The 20,829-nt window shown below is 47.5% G+C and overlaps 1 protein-coding gene across 4 annotated transcripts in view; it reads right to left on the bottom strand.

The window, feature by feature from the left end:
* The window catches only part of tdrkh (tudor and KH domain containing), a 74,944-nt gene that overhangs the window by 38,892 nt on the left and 15,223 nt on the right, over nucleotides 1-20,829 (bottom strand). For all 4 annotated transcript variants that reach the window (XM_084323554.1, XM_084323556.1, XM_084323555.1 and 1 more), the window contains 4 exons: nucleotides 15,833-16,034; nucleotides 14,211-14,350; nucleotides 4,925-5,276; nucleotides 3,167-3,333 (listed from right to left, as the gene is read on the bottom strand). In XM_084323554.1, the coding sequence (XP_084179680.1) occupies nucleotides 3,167-3,333; nucleotides 4,925-5,276; nucleotides 14,211-14,350; nucleotides 15,833-16,034 (861 nt within the window). The remainder of the gene's footprint in view (nucleotides 1-3,166; nucleotides 3,334-4,924; nucleotides 5,277-14,210; nucleotides 14,351-15,832; nucleotides 16,035-20,829) is intronic.

The following is a 20,829-nucleotide window of genomic DNA, read 5'->3' as shown; positions in this document are numbered from 1 at the left end:
GGACGGGGCTCTAACTCTTTAACAGACGGGCTCTAACTCTTAAGACGGGGCTCTAACCTTACCAGAGGCTCTAACCTTACAGCGGTAGTATGACGGGGCTCTAACTCTTACAGACGGGGCTCTAACTCTTACAGACGGGGCTCTAACCCTTACAGACGGGGCTCTAACCCTTACAGACGGGGCTCTAACTCTTACAGACGGGGCTCTAACTCTTACAGACGGGGCTCTAACTCTTACAGACGGGGCTCTAACCCTTACAGACGGGGCTCTAACCCTTACAGACGGGGCTCTAACTCTTACAGACGGGGCTCTAACTCTTACAGACGGGGCTCTAACTCTTACAGACGGGGCTCTAACCCTTACAGACGGGGCTCTAACCCTTACAGACGGGGCTCTAACCCTTACAGACGGGGCTCTAACTCTTACAGACGGGGCTCTAACTCTTACAGACGGGGCTCTAACCCTTACAGACGGGGCTCTAACCCTTACAGACGGGGCTCTAACTCTTACAGACGGGGCTCTAACCTCTCACTTACAGACGGGGCTCTAACTCTTACAGACGGGGCTCTAACCCTTACAGACGGGCTCTAACTCTTACAGACGGGGCTCTAACCCTTACAGACGGGGCTCTAACTCTTACAGACGGGGCTCTAACCTAACTCTTACAGACGGGGCTCTAACCCTTACAGACGGGGCTCTAACTCTTACAGACGGGGCTCTAACCCTTACAGACGGGGCTCTAACCCTTACAGACGGGGCTCTAACTCTTACAGACGGGGCTCTAACCCTTACAGACGGGGCTCTAACTCTTACAGACGGGGCTCTAACTCTTACAGACGGGGCTCTAACTCTTACAGACGGGGCTCTAACTCTTACAGACGGGGCTCTAACTCTTACAGACGGGGCTCTAACTCTTACAGACGGGGCTCTAACTCTTACAGACGGGGCTCTAACTCTTACAGACGGGGCTCTAACTCTTACAGACGGGGCTCTAACCCTTACAGACGGGGCTCTAACTCTTACAGACGGGGCTCTAACTCTTACAGACGGGGCTCTAACCCTTACAGACGGGGCTCTAACTCTTACAGACGGGGCTCTAACTCTTACAGACGGGGCTCTAACTCTTACAGACGGGGCTCTAACCCTTACAGACGGGGCTCTAACTCTTACAGACGGGGCTCTAACCCTTACAGACGGGGCTCTAACTCTTACAGACGGGGCTCTAACCCTTACAGACGGGGCTCTAACCCTTACAGACGGGGCTCTAACCCTTACAGACGGGGCTCTAACCCTTACAGACGGGGCTCTAACCCTTACAGACGGGGCTCTAACCCTTACAGACGGGGCTCTAACCCTTACAGACGGGGCTCTAACCCTTACAGACGGGGCTCTAACCCTTACAGACGGGGCTCTAACCCTTACAGACGGGGCTCTAACTCTTACAGACGGGGCTCTAACTCTAACAGACGGGGCTCTAACCCTTACAGACGGGGCTCTAACCCTTACAGACGGGGCTCTAACCCTTACAGACGGGGCTCTAACTCTTACAGACGGGGCTCTAACTCTTACAGACGGGGCTCTAACTCTTACAGACGGGGCTCTAACCCTTACAGACGGGGCTCTAACCCTTACAGACGGGGCTCTAACTCTTACAGACGGGGCTCTAACTCTTACAGACGGGGCTCTAACTCTTACAGACGGGGCTCTAACCCTTACAGACGGGGCTCTAACCCTTACAGACGGGGCTCTAACTCTTACAGACGGGGCTCTAACTCTTACAGACGGGGCTCTAACTCTTACAGACGGGGCTCTAACCCTTACAGACGGGGCTCTAACCCTTACAGACGGGGCTCTAACCCTTACAGACGGGGCTCTAACTCTTACAGACGGGGCTCTAACCAACTCTTACAGACGGGGCTCTAACCCTTACAGACGGGGCTCTAACCCTTACAGACGGGGCTCTAACTCTTACAGACGGGGCTCTAACCCTTACAGACGGGGCTCTAACTCTTACAGACGGGGCTCTAACCCTAACTCTTACAGACGGGGCTCTAACCCTTACAGACGGGGCTCTAACTCTTACAGACGGGGCTCTAACCCTAACTCTTACAGACGGGGCTCTAACCCTTACAGACGGGGCTCTAACTCTTACAGACGGGGCTCTAACCCTTACAGACGGGGCTCTAACCCTTACAGACGGGGCTCTAACTCTTACAGATGGGACTCTAACTCTTACAGACGGGGCTCTAACTCTTACAGACGGGGCTCTAACTCTTACAGACGGGGCTCTAACTCTTACAGACGGGGCTCTAACTCTTACAGACGGGGCTCTAACTCTTACAGACGGGGCTCTAACTCTTACAGACGGGGCTCTAACCCTTACAGACGGGGCTCTAACCCTTACAGACGGGGCTCTAACTCTTACAGACGGGGCTCTAACCCTTACAGACGGGGCTCTAACCCTTACAGACGGGGCTCTAACTCTTACAGACGGGGCTCTAACCCTTACAGACGGGGCTCTAACTCTTACAGACGGGGCTCTAACTCTTACAGACGGGGCTCTAACTCTTACAGACGGGGCTCTAACCCTTACAGACGGGGCTCTAACTCTTACAGACGGGGCTCTAACCCTTACAGACGGGGCTCTAACCCTTACAGACGGGGCTCTAACCCTTACAGACGGAGCTCTAACCCTTACAGACGGGGCTCTAACCCTTACAGACGGGGCTCTAACCCTTACAGACGGGGCTCTAACCCTTACAGACGGGGCTCTAACTCTTACAGACGGGGCTCTAACTCTTACAGACGGGGCTCTAACCCTTACAGACGGGGCTCTAACCCTTACAGACGGAGCTCTAACCCTTACAGACGGGGCTCTAACCCTTACAGACGGGGCTCTAACCCTTACAGACGGGGCTCTAACCCTTACAGACGGGGCTCTAACCCTTACAGACGGGGCTCTAACTCTAACAGACGGGGCTCTAACTCTTACAGACGGGGCTCTAACCCTTACAGACGGGGCTCTAACTCTTACAGACGGGGCTCTAACTCTAACAGACGGGGCTCTAACCCTTACAGACGGGGCTCTAACCCTTACAGACGGGGCTCTAACCCTTACAGACGGGGCTCTAACCTCTAACCTCTGACCTCTAACCCTAACCCTTACCGTCGGCCCTCCTTGGCTGTAGAAGCGGCTCATCTCCTGCGTCAGCTTGTCCAGCTGCAGCGAGCGCACGCCCAGGATCTGGATCCAGAAGTGGCCGGGGTGCTCGACGGCCGACACGTACACCTCCAGGTGCTCGTCGGGCTGGAAGCTCAGGTCTGGGCTGGGGACTGGGACACAGCGAGGGGGGGGGGACACAGTGAAGGGGACAGAGTTAACCTTCTGTAGTGTGTGGTAGTCGTGGACTTAAACCCGTCATAGATTGGTCACGCGGTGCGATTGGCTGTGCTATAGATGAAATGCCAACCGTACCACGTTATTCGATAAGACGTCATGAAAGGCAATGGTTGTCCAAAGCATCAAGACATTAATTAACACAGGGGTCGGCTCCACTCTGATGCGGCTCGCTGTTGCTTTAAAAAAAAAATATATATATATATTTTTTTTAACACCTCTTATTTTGGAGATCGAGGTGATACTGCGACACTGAAATAAAGAAAAATACTCTTCATAAAAGTTTGAGGTTTTCCTTTGTTATAAATTTTGTTGCTAATTTTGTTTTTGTTTTTGTTTTATAATTTCATAAATGCAACAAACCGTGTGCTATAAGTATAAAGTATAATAAATCTCAAATTTATTTGGGTATGCAATCGCCAGGCGTTAAATGCAAAATGTGGGGTATGCTTGGGGATAACTATATATATAAAACGTTATACACCGTTATCTTCATTTTAACCCTTTATCTGCCAGGGATTATTCTGATCATATACCCCTCTCTGCCACTGTTGAAAGTCTATGGAGATGTTCCCCTTCTTTGCAGGGCTATAACTTTTTAAATTGTATTGCTAAATTGACATTACTATGGCCCATTCAACGTCAAGTATCTATCGTTTAGGATGTAGCAACGTTCTACTTTTTCATTCACATATTCATACTAAAATATGGTCTAAAGTATAAATATGTTTTTATCGTTTTCTGCAGTATTCTGCAGAACGTGAGTTATAGCCAAAAATGCATTATATTGATGATCAAATACAGTTTGATAGCGATCGGCGCCAGATAAAAAATTTCAAATGTACGTGCTTCTAGAAGTTACTACTCATCATCTGATGTTGACCGGATGGGGGGGGGGGGGTCGTTTATAATTCAGTGGCCAACGTTAGATGATTCATGTAGTGTGGGTGATATGATCATCAGAGCAGTTTGTATCGAACACGGTAATAATAAACGCTGAAACTTACCCCAGTCTCCTCGGGCCGTTGGGCGATCAGCTTGGAGTAGAACGTTTTCTATTATGGGATGTTGATCTAGATGAACCATTTCCAGGTTGTATAATACTATATACGTCCAAATAACGTTGTTTATTGAGTTAGGGCGAGCGATTGATTATCCAGTGTGTCGAGATGGAGCCCCGGGAGCTATAGCGAGTGGCCGGACCGAATTTGGATGAGCACCACTTTCGGTTTCCGGTTTGCTGTTTGGGCGATCCGCCACCAGATGGCGCTCTTGAACCGTTGGAGAGTTGAGAGGAGATCAACAGGAGATCTCAAGTCTCCGTGGGTGAAATATGATTGCCATCACAGATTTTTGAAATATTGATCTCAATGACGTGTTACGGCGTCATTGGCAGATTACGCATGGCGGAGAATGACGTGTTAACTAAGGATAAATAGGTTTTGCGGCTCCAGATGAATGACATTTTGTGGGACGCCCGGTTCACATAAAGACACAAGACTCCCCATTCCGAGGACGTGAACTCACTTTCAAACTTGGACACTTCGGAGAGGGAGTCGAGGGAGTCGGGCGAGACGACGTCTTCCTCCGCCTCCTCCTTGGTCTCCGGGTCGATCCCGTGGAGCTCCCGCCGTTCGTCGCACGTCCTCCCCGCTTCTCCCGCGGCGGTCCCGTGGGCCTGGAGCAGCGTGGCGGCCTCCTCTCCCGTCAGAGAACGGGGACAGTTGTCGTTCACAGCCAGCGTCTGCGTGACCTCCAGGAACTCCGGTCTCGGACCCTCTGCACCATCCTGGGGGCGTCGCTTCGGGCGCAGGGCGGACGACTGGGAGATCCTCTTCCTCACGGCCACGTCGTCTCGGACCTTCTCCATGATCAGCTCCTGGGAACGACGACGCAGAATTAACAATAATAGTAATTTGTTTAATTTATAGAGCGCTTCTCGGTAACCCCGAAGTCGCTGACGGTAGGCGGAAAGAAAAGAAAAACAAAGAAACAAAAGAAACTTGGAACCACAGGGAAAACAGGGAACAATATGAAATACACAGGAACCTAAAGCCACAGTAACAAACAACAACAACAGGTTGGAGGAGGGGGGTTATGGGTGGGGAAGGTTAAATGCTACGGAGGACAGGCGGGTTTTGAGATGGGATTTGAAGGTGGAGAGTGAGGGAGAGTCTCTGATGGTCTGAGGGAGGAGGGTGTTCCAGAGTCGGGGTGCAGCGCGTGAGAAGCTGATCACCAAAACCTTTGAGTTTGGATGACGGGACAGTGAGTGAGGGAAGCAGTGGAGGAGGACCGGAGGGAACGGGTGGGGCGGTGAGGGAGAAGGAGGTCAGTCAGGTAGGGGGGGGGGGGGGGGGGGGGGCAGGGCAGGCTATGGAGGGCTTTGAAGGTGAGGAGTAGTGTTTTGAAGTTTATGCGTTCCTTGACTTCATCTATGTAACACACTGGATGTAGTGTATAGATTAGATTCAAAAGTATTATTGTCGTTATACAGCGCAAGTACAGTACAAACGAAAAGTGGCATCCAACCAGATTGCAAATGTAACAGTAAAGTGCAATAGTAATATACAATGTACAGGTGATTAACCTGGGTATAAAATATATAAATTAATACTACCGAGTGTAGTGCTAATCAGACATGTATGTACAGAGTTGTAGTATTAATATGTACAGTGATGCAGGTATAAAGACACTTGTATCGTATAGTCAACTGTATCATATTTACATTTTACATTTAGCTGAAACGCTTTTATCCAAAGCGACTTACAAGTTCTGTACGACAAGTCATCAGGAAGGGCACTCAAGTTTCAAGTTTCTTTATTAGTCGTCATACAAAAATACGTATTACTTTTATATAAAATGCTTCTTTCTGTTTTGCTCCAGAGATTGTGCTAGATAAAAATAGATAAGTATAATAAGTATAAAATAGAAGTCAAGTACGTAGACAAAAGTGTCCAATGTACATGTATACAATATACAATGCAGAGTAGAAAAGTAACTGAGTTACAATACAATATACTATACAATGCAGAAATGGGATGAGGTACAATTTAGGTACAATTTACAGTAAGGTGTAATGAGGTATGGGTTGTAGTGCAAATTCTTTACCAATAAATATAAAGTGTGTTTATGTGTCTAAAGTGGGTAAAGTGGGTGCTGCAGTGAGTTGTTTGTTTAAAGTGAGTGTATTTGATGGTTTGTTACATAGTGTTATTGTCATTTAGCATTTCGCATCCTGATGGCCTGGGGATAGAAGCTCCTTCTGAGTCTCTCTGTGCTTGCCATGAGACTCCGGTATCGCTTGCCTGACCGCAGCAGTTCAAAGAGGCAGTTGTTTGGGTGGCTGGAGTCTTTGATTATTCTCTTAGCCTTACCCATGCAGAGCTTGTTGTAAATGTTCTGGAGGGTGGGAAGCCCACCTCCAATTGTGCGTTCGGCTGAACGGGCCACTCTCTGTAGTCTGCTACGGTCTTGTGCGGTGCAATTCCCAAACCAGGAGGTGATATTGCCAGTCAGGATGCTCTCTATTGTACATGAGTAGAAGTTCTTAAGTTTCAAGTTCTTTAATAGTTGTCATACAGAAGTACAGAATACTTTCATACAAAATGCTTCTTACTGTTACGCTCCAGAGACTGTGCTAGACAAGATAGTATCAAATAACATAATATAGCATGTAATTTAGAAGAAGAAAAATGAGGTCACAGTGTTCGGTATAGACATATGTACAATGTTCTGAGTTACCATATAATATACAATACTATGCAGTGTACTAATGTACAGTACTATCTAGTGCAAAGCAGAAATGGGATGAGGTACAATTTTAGGTACAATTTACAGTAAGGTGTACGAGTTGTAGTGCAATCCTTCATCAATAAATATAAAGTGTGGGGAGTGGGTGCTACAGTGTGTTTGTTTAAAGTGGGTGTGTGCTATAAAGTGTGTGGAGTGGGTGCTACAGTGTGTTTGTTTAAAGTGAGTGTGTGCGTGTGGATGTGTGTGCTATGTGCGTTTGGTGGTTGTTGTTGTGTAGTGTTCATTCATTGTTCGTTTAGCAGCCTGATGGCCTGGGGATAGAAGCTTCTTCTGAGTCTTTCTGTGCTCGCCTTGAGACTCCGGTATCGCTTGCCTGACCGCAGCAGTTCAAAGAGGCATCTTTAAGGATCTTCTGACTCACTTGGAACTTCCTTAGGCGCCTGAGGAAGTAGAGGCGTTGTCGTGCCTTCTTCACAACACTGTCAATGTGTGTGGTCCATGTCAAGTCCTCGGATATGTGGGCTCTGAGGTACTTGAAACTGTTCACTCTCTCAACCGGTGCCCCGTCGATGCTGAGGGGGCTGCAGTCCTTGACCCCCGACCTCCTAAAGTCCACAATCATCTCCTTTGTTTTGCTGACGTTCAGGGAGAGGCTGTTCTCCTGACACCATCCCGCCAGAACCTTTACCTCTTCCAGGTAGGCCCTCTCGTCGTTTGCAGAGATCAGGCCCACCACCACTGTGTCGTCAGCTGAGTAACGATGGTCATCAAAGTGTTGAAACTTGGGTGCTGCAGTGTTGAGTGCGTAGTGGTAGAGACATGTTAGTATCAGGAAGAGTGCATGATTATTTTTTTTTATTGATCGATTGAAGATGTGTGTCTTTAGTCGACGGTGAAAGATTGGTCAGGTTTCGGCTGTCCTGACCGCGGTGGGAAGTTCATTCGTATCGTATGTCACGATGCACCGTAAGCCAGATCCTGTCGTTCTTGTACCGAGGGTGTCGGTGTGTCCCGTGCCGTTGATACATCTCTCCTCCTTCGTCCCTGCAGATGTGTTGCTCAGGTTACATCATGGGATTCTGAAAATAGCAGCAACATGGCACCAACAGTTTGGCACAGGGCCACACCTCCTGAGGGCCTTCTGCACCACGGAGAGCATGCTGACGGGGCCACACCACCTCCTGAGGGCCTTCTGCACCACGGAGAGCACGCTGACGGGGCCACACCACCTCCTGAGGGCCTCCTGCACCACGGAGAGCATGCTGACGGGGCCACACCACCTCCTGAGGGCCTCCTGCACCACGGAGAGCACGCTGACGGGGCCACACCACCTCCTGAGGGCCTCCTGCACCACGGAGAGCATGCTGACGGGGCCACACCACCTCCTGAGGGCCTTCTGCACCACGGAGAGCATGCTGACGGGGCCACACCTCCTGAGGGCCTCCTGCAGCACGGAGAGCATGCTGACGGGGCCACACCACCTCCTGAGGGCCTTCTGCACCACGGAGAGCATGCTGACGGGGCCACACCTCCTGAGGGCCTCCTGCAGCACGGAGAGCATGCTGACGGGGCCACACCACCTCCTGAGGGCCTCCTGCACCACGGAGAGCATGCTGACGGGGCCACACCTCCTGAGGGCCTCCTGCAGCACGGAGAGCATGCTGACGGGGCCACACCACCTCCTGAGGGCCTCCTGCAGCACGGAGAGCATGCTGACGGGGCCACACCTCCTGAGGGCCTCCTGCAGCACGGAGAGCATGCTGACGGGGCCACACCACCTCCTGAGGGCCTCCTGCACCACGGAGAGCATGCTGACGGGGCCACACCACCTCCTGAGGGCCTCCTGCACCACGGAGAGCATGCTGACGGGGCCACACCACCTCCTGAGGGCCTCCTGCAGCACGGAGAGCATGCTGACGGGGCCACACCACCTCCTGAGGGCCTCCTGCACCACGGAGAGCATGCTGACGGGGCCACACCACCTCCTGAGGGCCTCCTGCACCACGGAGAGCATGCTGACGGGGCCACACCACCTCCTGAGGGCCTCCTGCAGCACGGAGAGCACGCTGACGGGGCCACACCACCTCCTGAGGGCCTCCTGCAGCACGGAGAGCATGCTGACGGGGCCACACCACCTCCTGAGGGCCTCCTGCAGCACGGAGAGCATGCTGACGGGGCCACACCTCCTGAGGGCCTCCTGCAGCACGGAGAGCATGCTGACGGGGCCACACCACCTCCTGAGGGCCTCCTGCAGCACGGAGAGCATGCTGACGGGGCCACACCTCCTGAGGGCCTCCTGCAGCACGGAGAGCATGCTGACGGGGCCACACCACCTCCTGAGGGCCTCCTGCAGCACGGAGAGCATGCTGACGGGGCCACACCTCCTGAGGGCCTCCTGCAGCACGGAGAGCATGCTGACGGGGCCACACCTCCACATCCAAGAGAACACAGAGAGGTTGATGGTGTCCGAGGCTCTGACACCATCAACCTCTTCAAAACCAAGCTAAAAACCCACCTGTTCACACTTGCCTTCACGCAACACGGCCCCGCTCCCAAGTAGCCCCCCCCACCCCTGACTCTTTTAAGCCACAGATTCCGTTGTTTTGTTTTGTTGTTTGTTTGTTTGTTAATTTCAACCACTTCATCCAATTGGACAGAACTTGCCTCCTTTTTTATTTTTTGTATCTCTTTTATCTTATTTGTTTTTTTCTTGTTGTTACTATACACAGATCTTTTATGTATTTTATTATATTTTTTCAATTTTATTTCTTATTTTTTCCATCCTTTCCATGTACAGTGTCCTTGAGTCCGAGAAAGGCGCTTCTCTCTTAAAATCCAATCTATTATTATTATTATTATTATTAACACGGAACAGCTACAATACTTCCACCGGGCAAACAGACTACTGACGGACAGACTCTGACATGTCACATGGGCAGACACACAAAGGCACCTTTTGTGACTTGCACACCACACAAGCACACTTATCACACACTGCTGCTATTTATACTATAGAACAGGGGTTCCCAAACCTTTTTTATACCACGACGACCCCATTTAATTTTGGATTTTTTTTTGGCGACCCCACACTTAACACTTTCAGAGCCCAAGCTTAATCTTGATTTACCGCTTGAATGCCCACCATCCACTTCAATGTTAGCGTTAATATCGCCTAATCTATGTTTTAAATTATGGCTATGTGTCTAATCTGCCCGTCGCTTATCAATGACTCGTTTTTCCAGTCAACATTGTCGAAGCGGATTGTTTTTTTATCGGTTCATTTTCGTTTGATAGCATTTTGAAAAGCCCTCGTTTTCCAGGAAAATAAAAAGATTCCATAATAATCGCCCTTTACTGGAATATTCTAGAATACACAAAAACGTTGTCATTTTTCGGCCTATTTATGAATCGTTTTCAAATAAACGCTAGATTATCGATAGTATATGTGTACGTATGCACGCTATATAGGCGATCTGAAAAATCGATTCTCTGATTTCCTCAAAGCGATCGCCCACACACACACATAGGGCGAACGCTGAGATCTCAGCGAATACAACTCTGATTATCCCAATACTTGTAAAATAGATTCCTTACCTCAGATCAGATGTTCTCCAAAAAGATCATTCCAATTCCTGATCGCCATTCCAAAAACCGATCGATTTTATTGATCCAACGCTACTGTACACATATGTATTCCACGCTGTTCTGAGGCTCCACAATGAATCCGATCGGCTCGGGTTACATGCCCGAGAAGTAAAATGTGGATTCCGGATTTTTCTTTTCTCATCCATTTTCATTGAGTCCATTCCAAAAGGGTGCATTACCATCTGGGAGACGATAGGGGGCGGTTTTTTCACATCTGAGCTCCTACAGGGGCTGCATACCAACGGGAGACTCGGTTGATGAAATATGAATTCAGATCGCTAATAAAAAAATTAAACGATAATTGTCATCGTGGGCATTCAGGCATTGGGCTGATAAAACGTCTTATCACGTTTTGGGCATTGAAAGTGTTAATGCATCGCGTAATTTCAACATGGAATTAAGGAATATCAAAATAAAAGCACACGTTGTTGAACTTGATCATGCATATTTATTAGAACATTTTATTACAGCACTATGTTATCAATACACATTTATAAAACGATATTTTTTATTTTTTTTGCACCGCCACCTACCCACGACCCCACTTTGGATCGCAACCCGTAGTTTGAGAACTGCTGCTATAGAATATACATAATTATTTTTGTATTCATCCAGTTTTTTTACTAGGGATGCACGATAATTATCGGGCCGATAATTATCGGGCCGATATCAGCAATTATGACATCCCGATAAACTCGATAACGTTATTGATAGCTCCGATAACATATAATACATTTTTTGGTTAAAAGAAATCCGGTGTGGGTGGATTTGGATGAAGGGCGCTTGTTTTTATTATAGCCTCCTCCCGTTTTGCCAGTACTGTGGTAAAACTGATAGCGTGTGGTTTAGGAACAGGGAGTTTTTCACAAATCGAGCGCTCCCTTTCTTGGCTGTGACGTAGTCACGTTACATTCGGAGACAGACAGTCGATCTGCCAATTACGTCCCACGGCTTGCACCCACCTCTTCTTCTTACCACCAATCAGAAGCTCTCGTTAGTTTATTTACCTCCGGATTGTCAGCCATTACTCTACTCGGAGCTAACGTTATCTCCCCGCCAGCCACATTGACAAGTACCAGCGCTTATACATTACTGGCAAATGTGCGTGGTCAGCATCGACTTTAGTAAAATAGACCCAGACTTTTGAACATTTCGTTCTCTCCGCCATTATGAGAGCAGAGCTGTCTGTACTGAGTCGGCAGCGCAGCACCCGTGTGAGTGAGTGTGTGTGTGTGTGTGTGTGAGTGAGTGTGTGTGTGTGTGGGAGGGAGCCCGCTCGCAGGCAGAGACAGAGGCAGGAGAGATAATAGACAACGGCCAACAAGATTAGTTTGCGACGTTTAAATTCCTAAAAAAAAAACTCCATAATTTCTCGAGTACCGATAGCAGTACCGATGACGTCGGAGCTTATAAATACTAAAAAAAAAAAAAAAAAAAAATTGATAAAAAAATATATATATATATATATATACAGTTAAAAAAAATATTATAATACAATAAATATCGGTTATCGGTATCGGCTTGAGGAGCATAAAGTTATCGGTATCGGTATCGGTGTCAAAAAATCAATATCGTGCATCCCTATTTTTTACCTTGTATTGTATAGTTTGCAAACTTTGTATAGATCGTTGCATATTGTTGTCTACAAATGTACTACTGTTGAGGATCCGGGGGAAACAAATCTCACGTTTTTTTCTGAATGTATGTACATTTAAAAAGGCTGTGACAAGCTGTTAACACCCCAGTCACTCTGCTACCGTCTGGCAACCTGTTCCCTCTGCTACCGTCTGGCAAACTGTTCCCTCTGCTACCGTCTGGCAAACTGTTCTCTCTGCTACCGTCTGGCAAACTGTTCCCTCTGCTACCGTCTGGCAACCTGTTCCCTCTGCTACCGTCTGGCAAACTGTTCACTCTGCTACCGTCTGGCAAACTGTTCACTCTCTGCTACCGTCTGGCAAACTGTTCCCTCTCTGCTACCGTCTGGCAAACTGTTCACTCTCTGCTACCGTCTGGCAAACTGTTCACTCTGCTACCGTCTGTCTGGCAAACTGTTCACTCTGATACCGTCTGGCAAACTGTTCCCTCTGCTACCGTCTGGCAAACTGTTCACTCTGCTACCGTCTGGCAAACTGTTCACTCTGCTACCGTCTGGCAAACTGTTCCCTCTGCTACCGTCTGGCAAACTGTTCACTCTGCTACCGTCTGGCAAACTGTTCCCTCTGCTACCGTCTGGCAAACTGTTCACTCTGCTACCGTCTGGCAAACTGTTCTCTCTGCTACCGTCTGGCAAACTGTTCACTCTGCTACCGTCTGGCAAACTGTTCACTCTCTGCTACCGTCTGGCAAACAGTACCGGAGCATCCGCACAAGAACCAGCAGGTTCAGAGACAGCTTCTTCCCACAAGTCACAAGACTCCTGAACAAGGACAAGAACAGGAGATAGCCCCGTTAAACACTCCTGAACACACACCTATTAAACACTCCTGATCACACACCTATTAAAAACTCTTGATCACACACCTATTAAATACTCTTGATCACACACCTATTAAATACTCTTGAACACACACCTCTTAAAAACTCTTGAACACACACATACGCACCCTGTACCTTAATATGCACATACACTTATACGCTAGACCGTGGAACAGCATCCCCACCTCCACTAGGCTCCTCGCCCCCTCGACAGATGCCTTCAAATCGAGGCTCAAAACCCACTTCTACCTACTAGCCTTTCCCGTTCACCGACTCATGCCCTGTTTTCATGTGTGCTTGCCTGTGTGTCCTGCCGTAAAACGGAGTTGTGATTGTTGTCAATATGTATCTATCTACCCTCTGTACAGCACTTTGGTCGACACGTGTCATGTTAAATGTGCTATATGAATAAATCTGATTGATTGATTGACTCAAGTTCCACAGACACTTTCTGTAAATAATTGACTATTTTATTTTACATTTTATTTGTATCGTACTACTACTACTACTACTTATTGCTACCATTCTTGTATGCATTGTTGTTTCTTAATTGTGCACTGTGTTGAGTCTGAGCTCGGAACACAGAAATGTCATTACCTGCAATGCCCCCTGTGTTGTCGTGTATTTGACAAATAAAGAACTTGAAAAATAAAATAATCTGAATCAGAAGTGAAGTTTGACTGCATTACGTGTGTGTGTGTGTGTGTATGTATGTGTGTGTGTGTGTATATATGTGTGTGTGTGTGTATATATGTGTGTGTGTGTGCGTGTGTGTGTATATATGTGTGTGTGTGTGTGTGTGTGTGTATATATGTGTGTGTGTGTGCGTGTGTGTGTGTGTGTGTGTATGTGTGTGTATGTGTGTGTGTGTATGTGTGTGTGTGTGTATGTGTGTGTGTGTATGTGTGTGTGTGTGTGTGTGTGTGTGATGTAGCACCTTGGCCTGCCGGACCTCCCGCCGCGTCCCCGTGATGGTCACCGGGCCCGCCTCCTCCAGGCCCCGCCCCCTCTCCTTGGGGCAGACCACCCGCGCCCCGGTGGTCCTGGTGATCAGCTTCAGAGACTCGCCCCCGCGGCCTGCAGGGGGAGCCACAACGCATCATCGTCACAGAGACGTTGGTCCAGGGCGGCTGCACCGAGCGCTGCGAGGCTTCGGTCATAATGTTGACACTCGAATTCTAAATCAACATTCGAATTTTTTAGTTTTTATTTTATTATTCAATCTGTTTAAACTAGGGATGCTCGATATTGGCATTTTTTTTTACCGATACCGATATTGTCCAACTCTTAATTTCCGATACCGATATCAACCGATACCGATATATGCAGGGTCCCCCCCCCCCCCCCCCCCCCTCCCCCCAAAAACGGAATAATTTCAGGTAATTAACATTACATATGTCCTGTTGTGGAATTAACATAACATTATGCATACTTTTGACAATAAATAAAATCAGAATTTGTTCTTACTTGCTTGCCTGGGTAAATAAAGGTTATAGAACGAGCACACACACACACGCACGCGCGCGCGCACACACACACACACACACACACACACCTGGGGATACAGGGAAGTGGATCAAATATCAAAGTGGTTCAATGTGGAGATAATCTAACGGGTGATGATTCAATAAGGGGCTTTTCATTGGTGGCAGGATGCACAGTGTCGGCTACATGTCAGCGTCGAGAACCAGAGAGCTGCGGAGGAAAACAAGATAAAGATAAATAACTAGGGATGTCCGATATTATCGGCCGATATTGGCATTAAAATGTGATATCGGAAATTATCGGTATAGGTTTTCAAAAAAAATCTTTTTCTTTATTTTTATTTACATTTCTTTAACCTTTATTTTCCCAGGCAAGCAAGTGAGAACAAATTCTTATTTTATTTATTGTCAAAAGTATGCATAATGTTGTGTTAATTCCACGACAAGAGATATGTAAGGGATAATAATTGACAGACACCATAGCTATACATTATCCCGCTTATTACATGGCTAACTTACTAACAATATACCTAATTCATTTTACACCATCGACAAGACGAGATCAAATGCAGACGCAGTTGTTCTGTGGCTCCGTCCGCTGTCAGCCCAAATAAAGTGATTATTATCGCCGGCAGCCGGCAGGTGTGTGGACTGATTGCACTGATGACAGTGTGTGTCAGTGGGCTTGATTGCTCCAGCTGCGCACAGCGGTCATTATTGCTCGGCAGAGGTCCGTTATCGAGTAATAACGGACCTCTGCCGAGCGTTATTGACCAATCACAATCAAGCATTTCGGCGAATGTTAAAACGCCATGTAATAAGTAATGTTAATTACCTGAAATTATTCCGTTTTTTGGGGGGGGGGGGGGGGACCCTGCATATATCGGTTGATATCGGTATCGGAAATTAAGAGTTGGACAATATCGGTATAGGTAAAAAAAGCCAATATCGAACATCCCTAAAGATAAGATAAAGATAAATAACAATGGGACTCTGTGATGGGATCGCAGAGACAAACGGAAGGTTTAAATGACCGAAACACTGTCCCGGAGACATCGTCTCTCGTTCCGCTCACCTATTATCCGCCCAAAGGCAGTGTGGGGGACGTCGAAGACCTCCGTGGCCGGCTCGCAGTCGGCAGCCAGGTTCTCCAGGGCGCACCTGGCCAGCAGCACCTGTTCCGCGGAGCCCTGGAGCAGGAAACACACGGCGGGCTGGGAGCCCGGCTCCACCGACTCAGACACCACCCGCACCTGAGCTCCAGACTTCTGGTTCACCTGGAAGGAGAGAGAGGGGGGGGGCAGCAGGAGGAGTAGCATCGAAACAAGTAAACATCTATATCTGATATCAATCAATAACTGAAAAGAAAAAAAATAATAATAAAATAAAGAAATAATAACCTATCATGCACTCCTCCTACTATACTAATGTGTCTTTACTACTCTGCACTCAACACTGCAGCACCCAAGTTCCAGCACTGTTTGATGAACATTGTTACTCAGCTGTAAGAGTTGTACCCTTCCTGCTGACTTGTCGTACAGAACTTGGATAAAAGCGTTCAGCTAAATGACTAAATGTAAATGTTAAAATCAAAAATAAGAAGTGGATTCACAAAATAAGTGAAATCTGAAGCAACCTGCAACATCGCCCTTTAACACATTCCCCGCCATCCACGCTGTACAGCGTTATTGCCCGCCATGCGTCGTCTGCCAGACCACGCTGTACAGCGATATTGAGATCAATTTCATTTTTTCACCATGGCATTCATAATTCATATATACACCTCCGACGCTGCAGCTGGACCCTACGGCTCAATACAACAACGGCTCAATACTGCCGCCTGGTGGATGGTCGGGCGAATTACACTCGAACAACAGGAAGTTAGGGCTGTGAATGAATGAATGAATGAATGAATGAAAACTTTATTTAACAGATTGCAGAATGGGTACAATACAGTACGGCTCAATACATACAATTGTTAAGGGGATGCAGACCTGAGAAAGACGTTTGTCTTGTTTCCATCAGGGTCCCCCATTTTCAATTCATATAGACATATATGACATACATGACATACAGATAGTCAGTACTGCTACATCTATACATTTATGACATACCAGATTTGCAAATACAGTACTGTTTGTGATACAGAAGGAGTCAAGAAAAGGGAGTATATACATTTGACGTAGAAACTGTACATTGGAGGAGGTTGGGTGGGGGGGGTTGGGTACATTGGGATATTGACAACCATACTGGGTAATTTACATTGGAGGTGGTTGGGGGGGGGGGGGGGGGGGCACACTGTATAAACAAGTAACACTGTACATTGAGGGGGGGGGGGGGGAGACACTGTACAAACAAACACAATTGTACATTGAACTATTGACAAAACCATACTAGGTAAATGACTGTACATTGGAGGGGGTTGGGTTAGGATATTTACAGGGGCCAGTGTTGAATTGCAGTCTCCCGTAGGTGTCCCTTGAGAGAGGTTTTGAAAGTGGGTAGTGATCCACATTCCTTTACAGCTTTGGGTAGGGCGTTCCACATTGATGTGGCATAATTGCGAAACGTGTTTAGTCCCTTATTTGAGCCGAATCTGGGTTTAACATGATTTGTGGAGCTCCCTCTGGTGTTGTGATCGTGGTATTCACTGACCTTTGGGAAGTATTTTGACATGTACATGGGTACCTTGGTCGTGTAGTGTATCTTGTAGACCAGGCCCATTGCAAGTTGTTGTACTCTGTCGTCTACTCTAAGCCATCCTAGGTTGTCGAAGTGGGCAGGGGTGAGGTGGGTTCTAGGAGTAAGGTCAAGCAGTAGTCTGACCAGTTTGTTTTGAGATGTTTGTAATTTTGTTTTTAGCGCCTTTGAGGTGCTTTGGTACCATGAGGTGCAAGCATAGTCGTAGTACCCCTGAATGAGTGCTCCTGCCAGAGTCTTCAGGGTGTTCTTGTTTACCAGAGAGGAGATCCGGTACAAGAATCGAGTTCGTTGGTTGACTTTTTTTATTACATTGGATGCCATTTTGTCACAGGAGAGATTAGCCTCTAGGATGGAACCCAGGTAGGTAATTTCATCTTTCCTTGTGACAATATTGTCACCCACTGTAACTGAGAAGCCGTCGGTCTTGCTGAGTTTGTTATTTGAACCGAAGAGAATGGACTCTGTTTTGCCCATGTGTAATGATAGTTTGTTATCAGCGAGCCATATGCAGATTCTGCCTAGTTCCGAGCTGAGGGTTTTTTCAACCTGTAACTTGTTCTTGTCAGAGACCAGCAGGGCTGAGTCGTCCGCAAACAGGAACAAGTTGCAGTCACAAGCTGACGACATGTCATTTGCATAAATTAGGAACAGTAGCGGTCCTAGTATGCTTCCTTGTGGAACACCACAGCTCACTGTGAGGGGGGGGGATAGGGTACCGTTTACCTCCACCATCTGTTCCCTCCCCTCAAGGTAGGATTGCATCCAGCTCACTGATAGACTATCAAAACCAATTGCTTTTAGCTTGTCAATCAGAATGGAGTGATTGACCGTGTCAAAGGCCTTTTGTAGGTCCAGCATGACCATGCCGCAGTATTTGCCTGCGTCCACCTCTTGTTTGATGTGGTCATTCAAATAGAGAAGGCATGTGTCAGTGGAGTGGGATGTTCTGAAGCCAGATTGGAATTCGTAGATTAGATTTTTTTCCGCTAGGTACTTTTCGACCTGTTCGTAGACTATTTTTTCCATGACTTTCGAGATGGAGGTGAGAATAGAAACAGGGCGGTAGTTGCCTGGGTCTAATTTGCTGCCCTTTTTGTGCAGAGGGGTCACCCTCGCAATTTTGAAGTCCTTGGGGACGTGTCCCTGTTTTATGGAGAGGTTTATTATGTGTGTGATGATTGGTGTGATGGCGGCTGCTGAGTCTCTGAGGAATTTGGAGGGGATGTTGTCATGGCCAGTGGCCTTGTTAGGTTGGAGGGCGCTCAGTTTATTGAGTACCTCATCTGTTGTTACCATTTCCAGCTTGAAGTCGTCCTTGCGGACCCCTAGGTTTTTGTAGTAAGCTACTATGTGTTCTACCCCATAAAGCCCTGAGTGGGAGGGTAGTTTGTTTACCAGTGTTGTGGCTATGTTTGTGAAGAAAATGTTTAAGTAATTGGCTACATCCAGCTTGTCTGTGATGAGCGTGTTGTCAGTTTTTATGTTTATGTTTGAGAATCTGGTTTTAAGTTTTTTACTGCATCCTAGTTGATTATTGAGTAATTTCCAAAGTTCACGTGGTTTGTTTTTGTTTTCCTCAGTTTTGTCATTGATGAAATTCTTTTTTGCAGTTTTGATCATGGAGTTTACGTCGTTTCTTAGTCTGTTTCTTTCTAGTTTGAGTTCAGTCACGTGGGCTTGGAGTTCACTGCTCGTGCTTTTAGTAAGCTTTGACTGACTTTTACGAAACTCAGAGCATTTTTTGTCTCTGGTTTTCATAGCGGCCAGTATTTCGGAGTGCATCCACGGCTCAGCGCGATTTTTTACCCTGGTGGTTCTTAGGGGGGCCATGTCGTTTAGTATTGCTGAGAATTTGGTTTTGAAACCAAGCCATGTTTCGTCATCCAGTGTACCATTGAGTTCATCTGACCAGTCCAGACTCTCCAGTTCAAGGTTGAAGGCCTCGCTAGAGTAGGTTTTGAGGTCTCTAGATGTGACTGTTTTGTGGCAGCCAGCCTTTTGTTTTAGTTTTTTTTCGGGTACAGAATATCATATAATGATCACTTAACCCACATGCTATAACCCCTTTATTTGAGATCTTGGACTTGTCGGAGGTCAGAATGAGGTCAATGGTAGTCTGAGTTGATTCACATACACGTGTGGGTTGGGTGATTAGCTGGCTGAGGCCATGCAGATCACAAAACCTACTGAAGGCCTTGAAGACGGGTGCATCTTTTCGTTGCATATCCGTGTTCCAGTCTCCAATAAGAATTTTGTCTACATCCTCAACTCCAGCTAAACACCCATCCAGTGTATCATAAAAGCCACTATGATCTGGCGGCCTGTAGACTGTGCCAACCAGTAGGGATTTCGCCCTTTCGAATAGGATTTCCACCCATACAGTTTCAATTGATTTATGATTCAGGTCATTTCTGTTGATGAATTTGGTGTCCTTGTGTATGTACATACAGACACCACCTCCATGTTTGTTCCTATCATTCCTGATTATTGAGTAGTTCTCAATCTCTATCTCTGGATCTTTTACAGAATCGTCGAGCTTAGTTTCTGAGAAGCACAGTATGTTTGCCTTACCATTTATGAATATTTGTTTGATTTCATCCAATTTGTTTTTTAAGCTGTTAATGTTAATGTGAAAAATGTTCAGTCCATTGGCGTTGGTTATTTCATTGATGTTGGCAGGTTCGAAGTATTGTCCGTTTGTGATCTGTTCCTCTGTGTTGTTGTGGGTGGGAAGGGGGGAGGGGGGGGTCGGGTCCCGCGCCGTGCTGGAACAACAAAGAAGGGGGGAGGGGGGGGTCGGGTCCCGCGCCGTGCTGGAACAACAAAGGACTCGTTCCTGGTTGTTTTCGTTGTTAGCTCTGCTAGCTAGCCGGCTATCGGGCGTCGAGATGTTTACATCCCGCGTCGAGATGGTCGTCATGGTTTCGACCCTCGGTTCACCTCCTCTCGTCACTGCCTCACGTGTGCTCGTCTGCTGTGGCGTCATTTGGGGAGCTTCGCCGCCCGCGCTGTGGATGTAGCCACAGGTTGCGTTGTTGATGCTGTTGGTCGCGATGGGAACCTCCATCGCTTCTTGCTGTAGTCTCTGGTTCCGTGTCATTACGGGACCAGGGTTCTGATGTATGTCACCCGACATGAGCAGATATAATAAAAACATTGATCTCTTATTACACTTGCCTGCCGGGGGTAATTTCTTTCGTTCCGGATTTGCAGTAAGTACTGCATGGATCGCCGTGGCTCCGAAGGCTGGATGTTTCCTCTCCGTGCCCGTTAACAAGTAGAAGTCGCAATGGGACTGTTGATTTACGTTTTCGCTAGGGTTGGGCACCGAAAACCGGTTCTAATAGGAACCGGTTCCTAACTTCCGGT

This window comes from Notolepis coatsorum, assembly GCF_963971535.1.
Source record: "Notolepis coatsorum genome assembly, chromosome: 10".
NCBI classification, from domain to species: domain Eukaryota; kingdom Metazoa; phylum Chordata; class Actinopteri; order Aulopiformes; family Paralepididae; genus Notolepis; species Notolepis coatsorum.
This window is presented reverse-complemented; position numbering and strand designations above follow the sequence as displayed.